General features: G+C 32.9%; 1 protein-coding gene across 3 annotated transcripts in view; it reads left to right on the forward strand.

Moving 5' to 3' along the window:
* The window catches only part of esn (espinas), a 350,301-nt gene that overhangs the window by 259,241 nt on the left and 78,009 nt on the right, over positions 1-13,051 (forward strand). For all 3 annotated transcript variants that reach the window (XM_085822642.1, XM_085822643.1, XM_085822641.1), the window contains one exon: positions 2,107-2,329. In XM_085822642.1, coding sequence (XP_085678768.1) covers positions 2,107-2,329 — 223 coding nt within the window. The remainder of the gene's footprint in view (positions 1-2,106; positions 2,330-13,051) is intronic.

The raw sequence follows: 13,051 nt of genomic DNA on the forward strand, positions 1-13,051 counted from the left end.
GCTGTGGATTAAATATTTGCTTTCTTTTTCTCACTGTACTTCTCTTCTTATTATTAGGAACTGACGATTCTAAAGCATTTAATCTGAGCGACCCATTTTAAAAGCTTTTATTTAGCTCACTGATGATGTTTGTCTTATAGTGAAAAGTTTCTCATTAGCGACTTTCCAATAAACTATTGAACTCAAATTTCAAATTTTGGGCGTACGCTGTTTGTTGATGACAATACAATGCGTGAAGCGATTTTTTTTTTTTTTTTTTTTTTTTTTTTTTTTTTTTTTCAAAATTCGATTTAGATTTTTCGCACATATCTTCGTTTAATGAGCAAACCTCGGAGTTTTACTGTTTGCACCAGTGGATAGAGCATATAAAAAATTCCTTCAAATGAATCTTTTATGAGATTTTAACATTATTTTTAACATAGTTTATGACTTATCCCAAAAGAGCCTTAGCTGAGAAGGGCTATTAGTCTCGAAACGGGATTTTGCGTTGAACCACTTTTCAAATTGTTGCCAGCAAATATTATCGCCCTGTATTATTTTTAAATAAATTAAGTAAAGGAGAATGTGCATGAATGTAGGTATACTTCTCGCACTGAGAAAAAAGAGACGGTACCTAGAGCCGTCAAATTCTGAATAACGTAATCCTCTACCCCAACATGGGCACCTGGAAGCCCGAATTTTGAATTTCGAATTTGTTTTATTATCTATTTCACATCTTGTAAAACTTTAACGAATTTTTATTAACAAACTCAATGATTTCAAAGCTAGGAATGGCAACACTGCACAGAAGGAGGGGGGAAATATTTTTATCTCCAGCCCGCGAGACTATGTATCGAAATTCTAAAGACATGATGTTTTTTAAATATTTTGTGATGTTGTTGAATTGAATTTTATGTGGTTTAAGTGCGAAGAACATGATATGTAATAAATAAAGGTGACACACAAAACGTTAAAAAAAAACTCACATTGGGCGTAATATAAAATCTGAAAGCTTTCAGTTCCCCCCTTACCCCACAAAAAAAAAGCTGAATTTTTTCGACCATTAGACGTAAGAGAATTGTTGGGAGTGAAAGGAGTGCTTACTCGTTGTTGAAAAATAATTTGTCAATTGAATAATTTGATTGAGGACGTGCCATAGGGGATAAAAATTAATTAATTGCAAAAGGAGTTTTTATAATTTAAGCTCTTATTTAAAAAACTCGTAAAACCATTAATAACCTGAAAGGAGAAAATGCTTTATTATATAGTTTAATGGGAATGAGATTAAATAATTCTCTGTACAAAATTTATCTACGTCTTTAAGACGTGAATAATAGTACGTGCTCGCCTAAATAACGAAATCGAATAATCGGATCGCATAATCAAATGTATAAGCCATTACTTTTATATGTATATTTATCAAGGGCGCCACACGCTTTTCTTACTCGTGATATGAAAATATAGCTGAATTTTGCAAAGAGAATTATTTAATCTCTTGATCCCATTAAACTAGTTAAAGATTTAATTTAATTACCTTAAAATGTGCCAGTAATGGCAGTCTTGGAAATGATAGACTTTGTATCAAGATATTAAAGAACTGTTATTAATTTAAAAACGCATGTCCTTGCTGAACATGAGGAAATTCCCCAAAATCTGGAAAGTCAGACCTTTTGGTTGCTGGAATTCGAAATATATCAGCTTTCAATGGTCTAATGCACCACTACCAGCGCTAGTTAATAGAAGGATTACTATGTAATGGTAAATAAAATATGCTGAAAGATGAAGAATATGCAAGATGTATATGTGCTTTTAAAATTTATTCCTGCAATGTATTTGCCAAAAGGCTTAAGAACTTAGCAGTTCTGATCTGAATCCTCAAAAGTGACTAGCGATTTTTTTTATTTTTTGTGACCGCGTATGTTCTTGTCATTAACTTCTACCGGTAGAGCTTGATGTGCATAATAAAAGCTATCACAGGTTAGATGGATAATGTTAAATAGTTAACGTATGATTGCTGTCAAGTTTTGTTCTTGCTGTCAGGTAACTGAACTAGAGCTTAATTTCTTTATAAGATTGATTAATGTAGTATGTATTAATTTGCATTGACCCGATTCTTCTTGTTTATAGGAAGGTGTGCCGGAACTGCAAGTGCCCCCGGGAGGAGCACGAGGGGGCGTCCGGCGTGTCTAATATGGCGGAGAGCGAACGCATCGTTCACAAGATGGCTGCTCACTTCGGCGGCGGGGGCGGCGCTGGGTCCCCCTCCGACCGCCACTCGCATTCCGACGATGATTCGGGATGCGCGCTTGAGGAATATACATGGGTGCCGCCAGGACTAAAGCCTGAACAGGTATGTCATTGTGTTTGGTATGATAATTTCAATAACTTTTCAGTTACATGCAAATGCATTGCAACAAACATATTCATAGCTTTGTTTCTAAATTAACTGATAAATACAATTTTAAGTTGTATAATTTAATCGGCTTTGGAGAAATAATGAATGCATATTTAAGTTAAACAGTTGCATTTTAAATGAAATTGCTTTTTAGGATCATCTTAAATATAGTCGACCTATTGACTATATACTTTCTCAACTTTCTGTTGGTAGGAATCCCCTCTTCAACTTTTAATTTGCTGAGCTTTCCCTTCGAATTTGTTCAGCGTCCCTTACCGTGCAGGCACGGAATGCAGGCGCATAAAATTCTCCAAGTATGTATTGCACTTGCACTACATCAAATTTTTAATAAAAACTCATCACACCATATGGAAACAGCATTAATGATTCAAGATTTTGCACAACATTTGTAATAAGGAACCTGCAAAATACGTGTTAATAATTGTCACAACACGGGGAGTAGTATATATTGAAAGTATAAGCTATTTGGGTTTACTGGAAACCACTGCAATTAAGTCTCTGAGGCTTAGTTTTTAAAATATTGACTGGTAGTGTAAAGACCTTATTTTATTCTAAACAACTATTTTTAGTTTAAAGAAACTTTCCCTTCCCTTTTAATTTCAATTTCCTGCCAGAATGTAAATTTAAAGAAGTGTGCAAATCTAAGTGAGCTGAAAACAGTACTTAGTGCAATACAGTACTTAAAGAGCAATTTTAAGTGATCGCGGTAGGATAGTTAGTTCTGAGTTTATGACGCGTGGGTGGATTTAGCAACATTGCACAGGTTCGGCTTTCCTGTGTGCAGCCGATTTAGCGGTTTAGATAAAGAAGGAGCCAATCGCGTACCCAGTCTTACTTTATTGTGATTGTATATCTTATTTTCTGTTCGAGTTACTTAGCCACAAGTAGTGGTTAAATTATGAGTATCGAGTGAGTGCGTTTGTTCAGTTTAGTATTAAAATAAAAAGGTTATTGTAACCTTCTTCTGCAGTTATCTGTACTTTCAAGATCTAGCGAGAATTCGCTACTCAGTCTTTCAGTAGGGGTCTTACCAGTTGATGATCCCGAAAGACACTGTTAACCAGAGAACAGGGGCTCCATTACCTAGCTGACATGATGTCTGCCTTACACGGATTAAAGCCCTTGCCTCCAGAAGCTATTTATTATGACTAAGCAGAATAAGTTTACAGTGGCATACAAGGCCTTCAAGAACACAAGAAATAAGTAACATAGTCATAAAAGACCCTAAAGAAAGCATGTTACAAGTAGTACCTATAGCATTCAAACAATAAACCGAGTATACTTTCATAATTTGTACTGAAAATACGAAATACTTTCAAACAATAGTTGTTAAGATCATTTGTAACGTTTGGAATGGAAGAATGAAACCGCTTGGACAAATTTGTATGAAGGGTCGACTGCCATGATGGTATGATTCACGCAAAGATGCTTTACTGTAATATTTATATAATAAAGTTAATGTTTCAATAATTTTTTTAGAACTAAAGTTTGGCAGCATGCTCTTGTTCTCCAGTTGCTTTTTATTGTCTCCTTACTGCTCTCCTGACCAGTAACACCCCAGAAATCTCAGCGCCTGCTAGTAGTCGATAACGCCCATAATTAGCAACTATGAACTTAACAGATAAAGCTTTCAATCAGAATGTACATATAAGCCGTAGCTTCTGAGAGTTGCTTTTATGGATATCGTTTCCGAAAGAAGCTGCCTTTAATAGGAATAGTGAGTTTAGTTCAAAATTCCTTAATCTTCATTGAGATGTGAAACAGATTTAAATGTATGAAAACTATATTGTACTCTGAATAAAATTCAGCAATGAAAGGCGCTACAATAGTACATATATAGTAATACTTAACTCGCGGTAAAGCGCGTGGGGTGTATCATACCCCAACCCTACATAAAAGTGGAATATTCCTAACTTGTGAAACTGAAATTCTGTGCTGCTTTCAGTATCTGAGTTTCTAGTTGTGGTTGACTTTCAGAACCGCTTTTCCTTTGTCTGTGTGTTTCAGGAAAAGATTTATCGGTATTTTGTTGGAACTGGGGTATGACACACCCCACGCGCCTGTCCGTGTAAGTGTTTTTCTGACTGAATATTTAGTTCAGAAATTTTTAAAGTGTAACAGTAAATATTTCTACTCGCAAGTGATTTTAAAGTACTTGACATTAAATTCTTAAAAATTTCTAACTGCATTATGGTAAAAAAAAAAAAAAAAATGAGTCCCTATGAACTGGAGATGCAATGCTTGTGAGATTTATTAGAAATATTTGAAAGCGATGAAGATTGCATTTCGGAAACTGAAGATGAAACTAAGAATATTTTCTACAATGTTTTGGTTTCGAAAAAGATGAAACATTAATTCCTGATGTTCCTAAAAAAAGGAAAAACTATTCTTATGCTTTCAACATTATATAACGATCATATTATAGATGATACTATTGCAGAAAATAAAACGTCAGGAATTATATGTTTTAATAATATGACTAAAGGAGCAGTGGATATGGGGGATGGAATGTCAGCCAATTATTCAATTGCCAGAATAACAAGGAGGTGGCCAATTGAAATTTTCTTTCCTGAACTGAATGTTGCTGTAATAAATGCTTGAATTATATTACATTCAACTGCTAATCCACCAACCAGAAACAGAAGTCTGTTTTTGAAGGACTTAGCATTATAATTAATGAAAAAAAATATTGAACAAAGATCAGAGATTAATACTTTTCCAAGGAATTGATGTACTGCATGCAAAACAAAAGCAGAAGTTTCGACGAAGAATTAAAACGAATATATGAAATTCGAAACAACTAAATGTGAAAGATGTGATAAATTTTTTGCTCTCGCGCCAAGGACAGAAGAACGTCAATGCAATGTTTAAAATGTGGAAACATTCTGTGCCAAGAACACTTGAATGTATTTCGTTCAAAATATGAAGAAATAAAATAAGTATGGTATATTAAAGATGCAGTGAAACTTAGAGGCATGATTTTATTTTTTTATTATTTTCATTTAATTTTAACTCTAAGATTATTTCGGAAATTAATTTTTTGAAACCCAATTATTATTCACGTATTTATAACACGCGAGAACCAAAAAAAAAGTTTTAAAACTAAATAATACTATTTTTATCATATTTTAAATATTGGGGTATGTGATACCCCACGCGCCCACTCTAGTAACTTTTCTTGGTGCGACTTCCGCCGGGTTAATGCACAAGTCAATCGGCCGATAGAAATTTCGCACTTGTTTTACGTCAACGTCATATTTATTATGCGTATAATGATTAGATTCATGATGTACCGTTTCGCGGCAAATTATTTTATGATAGTCACGAAATTAAAATCCTGTAATTTGTGATAATCTGAGCTTAAATATGCAAAGAATTACCAATCCAGTGTTCCAAATACAGATAAACCATTCCTCATCATTCCAACCGTTGTATAATACTCCATGCTATGTAATAAGGTAATGCGAAAATTAAAAGAAGCCCTTTATAGCGGTGTTCGTTGCCCGGTCGGTATCTTATAAAGGTAATAAAAGGTTTGTAAGTGGACTAAAAAGCACTGCAAACCAGAAAGTTAATTTATCTTGCGTCTGCGGTCTTAAAGCACGTGACCTAGAATAAATGCAAAAATTGTTTTAAATGTAAACGTTAACACTGCATTTAATTGAAGTTAGAAAGTAAAGAAATAAACTTCATAAGAAAACCGAAATGAAGTTCTTATGTTAATATTAAATTGTTAGTCTGGTAAATAATCTGATGGTGTTAGGAGGCTCTGATATTTAATTTCCGATACTTTCGGAACCGGTTTTTTCAATAGCGTAATGCATAATTTTCAATTAAGTGTAAAAAAATCATTATTATATTTAATTTTATTTTCTAAATACTTCAAAAGAAAATATTTTCGAAACTTCTCAGAAATGCCGTTTTAGTCTTTAACTTCCTTTGACTTTCTTGCAGTTGTTGCTTCTAGACTTGGCTTGCGAGACCATTACGTTAATAATAATTTTGAATGGAATTTGAGAGTATCTATTACTATGTCCGTAACTCTTGGAGTATTAAGAGGATGGGCTGTGTAGCAGGTTGTGGTCTCTGCTGTTGATCATATGTATGTGTGGATGGTGGCGAATCTCATTTTCGGCCGCAGGTGCAGTGTTCGGCAGCTGCCAACCGTGTAATGACGTGGTGGGGTCGTGGAGGAAAGTAATTACGCCACGCCTCAGCATCTCATCTGTACCTCCATCCCCTCCTCTTCTACCTGTATAATGTTCCCTCTACCAAATTAGCATTGGATAGTTGTGTTTCCCTCTCAGAAGACTGAGCAATCCTAGGAATTTCTGCGTGTTACTGCTAATACTATGTTTGATTTTGTTGACTGTATGTTAGTATGTGCTTTAGTCGTCAAACTATCAATGACTTACCAGTGTCTAGTTTAGTTAGTGTCGACAGTCAGTTACATTCATTAGCTAGTTAACGGTTTGTCATCGCTAACGTTTATAGCACAATAACTTTGAGAGTTAGCTTTTGAAAACATGATTTAAACACATGGACAAGTATCTCAACTGTCTCTTTCCAGAACTATGCACTGTCATCTAAACTTCTTTCAGAATAGCGTCCACTGTCATCCTGTATGTAAACTGCACATTGTCTGCTGGATATGTTTTTTTTTTTTTTTTTTTTTTTTTTTTGATTGATGTTATTTGTAACACGTTAAAATTTCATAAAATGTTTTATAATTATTTTTATTTGACCTACTAACAAAAATTAGAAGACAAAGGCAACATTCAGTTAAAAGTAATAAAAATAACCTAAATTTTGGTTTGCTGTTTTTGGTTTTGTGAATGTGAAGAAGAAAAAACTATTCCTTAATTAAGGATTTTTAGCGTTAGCCCAGAGGGGCTATTAATTTCATTTTGTCATTTTGTGGCGTTTCACTTTTTAGATTGTTGCCACCAAATATTATCGCCCTAATTAAATAATGAAGAATCTGCATAAATGTATATATATTTATTGCATTGTGATAAAACAACGGTACGTAGAGCCATACAAATTTGAATAACGTACGTTTCCACCTGAATATGGGCATCCCGAAGCAAATTTGGAATTTGTTTTATTGTGTATTTCATATTTTGTAAAGCATTTATGAGTTTCTGATTAAGAAACTCAACGATTTCAAAGCGAACAATGGGATCACTGTACAGGAGGGGGGTATTCCATCTGTAGCGCGCGAGACTGTGCATCAGAAATTCTAAATATATGCTCTTTTTAAATTATTTTGTGATATTGCTGTTGAATTAAATTTTATGGTTTAAGTACGAAGAATTTGATATTTAATAAATAAAGATAACACACAAAACGTTAAAAAAAAAAAAAAAAAAAAAAAAGGCCTTTTGAACGTAATATAAAAGCTGGAATCTTTTTTTTTTTTTTAAACAGCAGTTTAAACATGTGACTTGTTAAATAATATCTGCTGTTGCATTCCAAATAATGTATAAATTCACGCAGCTAACTTTTTAATGCATAACTCTCTCGGTTGTTCTTATTATTATGGAAAAATTCTAGATATGATGGCAACTATACTAGAATACTAAAGGTTTACAAAAAGTACTAGATCCAATACAATACTAAAAAGCTATTGCCCATGTCTTGTCCCTCTTTATGCGTAGTAGAGCAGTTCATAATTTCGTAAATGAAAACCGGAAGAATAATTTTAATTGACACATTATTTTTATCTTTAGAAAGACATTAAATAAAAAATTACGGTTATGCTGACAGAATATATCTTCTCTGCTCCGTTTTTCTATCATAAAAATGTCAGGGTTGTAAATTATTACTTTACGTACCAGCAATAAAAGCGATGCACAGACGTATCATTTTGCGAAATCAGTCTAGGAAGCTTAAGCATTGCAAACTTTTTAATTGCATTTAAGCTCCAAATATCCGAAATAATTGGAACCGCAGCTTGTGCTGATATCCGTAATATTCGGTTAACTGGAATTCTTCTTTCCTTTATAATGCATACCAAATATGTATTTATTTTTATATTGATGAATGATTTTTTAATCGAGTTTATTTCAGCCTAGTACCTTCAATTAAAAAAATGAAAACATGTTCGTTTCCTTAAAACGAAAAGTAAAACACGTGTTATCGACCAATAAAAGGTTATACAGTTAATTTTCATGTATGTTGAGGCCTTAAAACTTAACAAAATATTATTTTTCATTTTTACTTACTAAAAGTAAACAAAGAAATTATTTCTTATTTTGCTAAAATAAAGTACATACAAACTTCCTGTTACAAGATACTCAGGAGACCATTCAATGGAAATATCCGTTAAATGGACTCCTTGATGAAAGTATCCATTGACTTGGAAGTGTATTAGACTCTTTCTTCAATGAGCTTTCCATTAACTGAGTGTCCGTTAAAGAGGAATGCCGTTGACGGAGGTTTGTCTGTAACAGATTTAGAATAGGTTATATTTCTATTCATCAAAAATTAACTAAAGTATTATTGCTCAGTATGAAAGGAGGGTAAGTTTTAAATATTCATCTTCGGTGAAATAAGGTGCTAAAATTCTTTTGCCATTTCGAGATCGTAGAACTTTGCTTCTTATATACAACATTTTAAAATATAATGCTGGTATTCCTCGCTTTTTAAGGGTACTTTGCTTAATTTTACTACACCTTTATGATATATTTCTGAAATTAAAACTTTTTTTTCCATTTATGAAAAAAATCTAAAAAGAATTTTCGCTTTTGTAAAATAATTTTAAAAACGAATAAAAATATCTTTCAGAGCTTTATTGTTCTGCAGTTATTGAGTTAAAATATGCCTTTAATTATAAAAGAATACGAAGCTTTAATGCGAATTCATTTTATTGCGTGTGAAGAACTCAGGTCGAGGAACCATTGAAGCACATAATGGTATTTGAAGCGTTTTATAATCAGCGAGACCAGGCGACAAATTTTCGCTCTTAGAATTTGGGTATATAAAGAAGAAAACAGTAGGCGTGGTAACGTGGTGGGAATAATTAATGATTTTCTCTCTCATGCACCATAGTATGAGAGGAAGAGAGACTCATTGAATGTATCCATCAACAGCTTCCAACTTCTTAAAATCTGTAACTATCCCACGAGTGGTTATAGCTAAATACTGAGAAATAAGATACCATGCGAACTTTTTAGACTGCATGGTTGGTTTCCGGAGGTTTCCCTATGCGTATCATGAATACGATCTAGTGTCCTTTAGAAAGTCCTCTTCGAAGGCGTCCATTTCCTTAGACAGATAGCCCTCGTATTACTAACTTCTTGCCTGCTTATTTTTAACTATCCTCGGATTATAAGTTAATTGTAAACGTTGTCTTGGGAGTTACCGTGAGAAATTTAATTAATTAATTAACAGTTAATTTTGCAGTGGTTTTTCATGGAAACAGACTAAAAGTTTTCTAGACAACAGACTAAGAACTCTAAATATTCGGATTAAGTGGAACTCTAACGCATCCGTTTAACGAAGAAATGAAATTCTATTGTTTGCATTCCCTTAACGCTGTAATACAAATGAGAGAATTTTATTTTTTCGTTTTATCGCTCACCACAGTGAAAATTACACAGTTACTTGGGGGGGGGGTCTCTAATGTAATACACAAAATGTAATCTCTGAACGCGTGAGTTATGTCTGTTTCAACTGGGATAATGCAATGAAATTTTTGTAGACATTAAAACCGAACATTTTATCGTATTCAACTTATATTGTGCTAAAAGTGAAGGAAATGTTTTTATTTATGATAAATAAATAATATTTTTACCTGTAATTGAATAAAGCATTTTTAATTTATGTAAAATAATAAAATTAACAATGTATTTCATGTTATTATTAATTTTTTTGCAGTTACACTTTAATGTATTAATGATATCAATGAGTAAATGTAGAAAAAAAATCATCCCCCCGCAATCACACTTTCTGGCTTTGGCAAAAATGCTATATTCATAGGTTAGAAAAATTAATTGCATTGCAGAATGATATGTGTTTGTTGGATTTTATCTTATGACCGTCTGTGTATGACCATTCATTCTTAAATACAAGTATCCATCCATCCATCCATTTGTGATTTTATTCTGAATAGTATACTACATATTAACTGTTTAATAAATGACGTACCGCTAACATAACTGTGACTGTGTATTTTTAATCTATGCTTATTAGAGATAAGCAAAACCGCATTTTTATGAAATCAGATCCGTTCGCTCATTGAATTGAATAGTTCTCTTTATGCCTCACAGCGTACTAACTATAACCTTGATGAATAAGATTGGGATCGGGGAGTGAACTAAGAACTGTAATCGAAAAGCGGGAAGAGTCGAACGAGCAGTGGAATTAGAAGAATCGACTCACCGCTAACTCCCTACACTGATTGATTTCTTATTACTGTAGCTTTGAGATTCCTCAAAACTCTTTTCTGCATTGAACTAACAGTAAAATTCTAGAATACAAAATATGTTCTGAAAGTTGAGAAATGATAAAAATTAAACCTTTTTTTAACGGAGGGGGCATAAATACTCTTTTATCCCTAAAATGAAAATCAAACGCTTCTGGCACCCTTCCAAAAAGAGCTCTAGTTGAACTGTAAAAAAGAGCTACAGCCGTTTTTTGACGAATCAGTCGTTCGCTCGCTTATTGTAGTGAGTTGCTTCTTTGTACCAGTTCACGAGCGAAAAGCGTTATCTTTATCGCGCATGATGTTAAGTCTCAAACTGCTGGCTTGCGGAACAATTTTACAGGGCCCGTGAATACATTTGAAGAAAGGTTTTAAGATTTTAATGATTTTGATTATAGTCATTCATTAGCATTGAAAATGAACCTGAATAATGTCCCAGAAAATCTGCAAATGGACCTAATTAGTTTACACTCTGATAAAAGTCTTATTCAAAGATTTAAAGATACAGATTTGAATAGTATTGTCCCGTATTTATCAGAAGTTAAATACCCTCAGTTGCGAATGTTTTCAAAAAGAAGAGGGGGGAAGTAATAATAGTCGCTTTGTTTGGGAATACATTCATTTGTGAATCGTTTGTTCCCATAATTGAAAATTAATAAGTCTATAAAAGGAATCAGATTGACCAGTGAGCATCTAACAATTCGTGATAGAAATAGTTTCTAATAATTTTTGTTTAAGATTACGAACTTCATCAAAATCGAAACGCCGTGAGGTGTAGAAAGAAGCTTATAATAATTTACATGCATATACGTATATGTATTTCTTCAGTATGCATGAAAAAATTTAATAAATAAAATAAAGATAGCAGGTTGTCGTCATTTATTCCCAAAGTTTTCCTAATTTGTTTATTTTTATTTTGAGAAAGTCATTTAGTGATTAATTCAACGTACTAGAATTATTTGAAATCAACGTCAGCCTGAAAATTAATGTTAAACATTAAACTTCTGTTGGCTGCACTTTGTAATTCAACCAAAACAGCAAACGAGGAGTTAATATTTAGTTATTAATTATAAACATTAAATTTTCGTTTACTATTTTGGTTGAATTACAAAGTGAAAGCGAGAGAAGTTTCTCGCAGATACCAGCCTTTAGATTGTAGACGGAAAAATATAAAGAGAGAGGAGAAAAATATCAATTGGAATTGTTTCTTTTGCGTCATTATTATCAACGTTTATGTTTGTTTTTATAAATATCTGTTAAATAAAATTTGAAAGGTAATTAAAAAAATTGTCTTGTTAAAAAAAGTTTTCATTTTAGTTTAAAAAAAAATTGGCCCATCAGCTGCTTTGAGATTGTGCGCTCGACTGGCATGCAATTTTACTTTGAGACAATTAAATCCCGACGAGGACAGAGTAAATTTTCGTGTTTTTTACTTAAAAAAGAATTTGCGATTTCCACAGTGACGGCCGAATCAAAAAATGTAGCTGTCTTTTCTCCCTCCCGTAACCACTGCGGCAGTTGGTGGACTCCCGTAAGCATATTTCACAAGTGCACATCTGTGTAGCCACCAAGGAAGTGGCTTCTAGGATGGACCAATGAGCATCCAGTAATATTTCTGTCATGTCACATGACTTTCGCGTACTTTAAGATTTAAGCAAGATTGTTGAAAATATTCTGCCACGCAATTTTCTGTACAAAATAATTAAGGGATCGTCCATTGCTTATGAAACTTTTCATTGCGAAGTTAGATCAAATATAGGAAATTATGAAGATTTCACTACCTGGTTGAAATAAATGCAAACGCATATTGGATACTTATCACATATTGGATAATATCGATGGGAAATATTACTTAATAAGTGGTAAATAAGATGAAGAAAGAAATGTGTGATAAACATCTGACCCCAAAAGCAATCTTTATATAAAACTATGCGTATGAGAAAAATATTTACACCAATTATATATGTAAATAGAAGTCAGCACTTTTTATTGCAGTCTATATGAAAAAGACGTTCTATAATAATAACCAATGCAGAATTTTATTCAAAGTGAACTTTACTAATTTGCATTCGTATACATTTAATGCGTTAAATTTCACATTTAATAAATGCTCACTCTTAAATGTACTGTCTACACAAGAAATACTCATCAAAGAGAGTGAATTTATCGTATTCACAACGAGTATTTTCAATTTATTCACATATATTTTTTAATATTAAATAATAGAT

The sequence above is a fragment of the Stegodyphus dumicola genome, chromosome 8 (assembly GCF_044657685.1).
Source record: "Stegodyphus dumicola isolate Sdum_Otavi_A_Nest chromosome 8, ASM4465768v1".
Lineage (NCBI taxonomy): Eukaryota > Metazoa > Arthropoda > Arachnida > Araneae > Eresidae > Stegodyphus > Stegodyphus dumicola.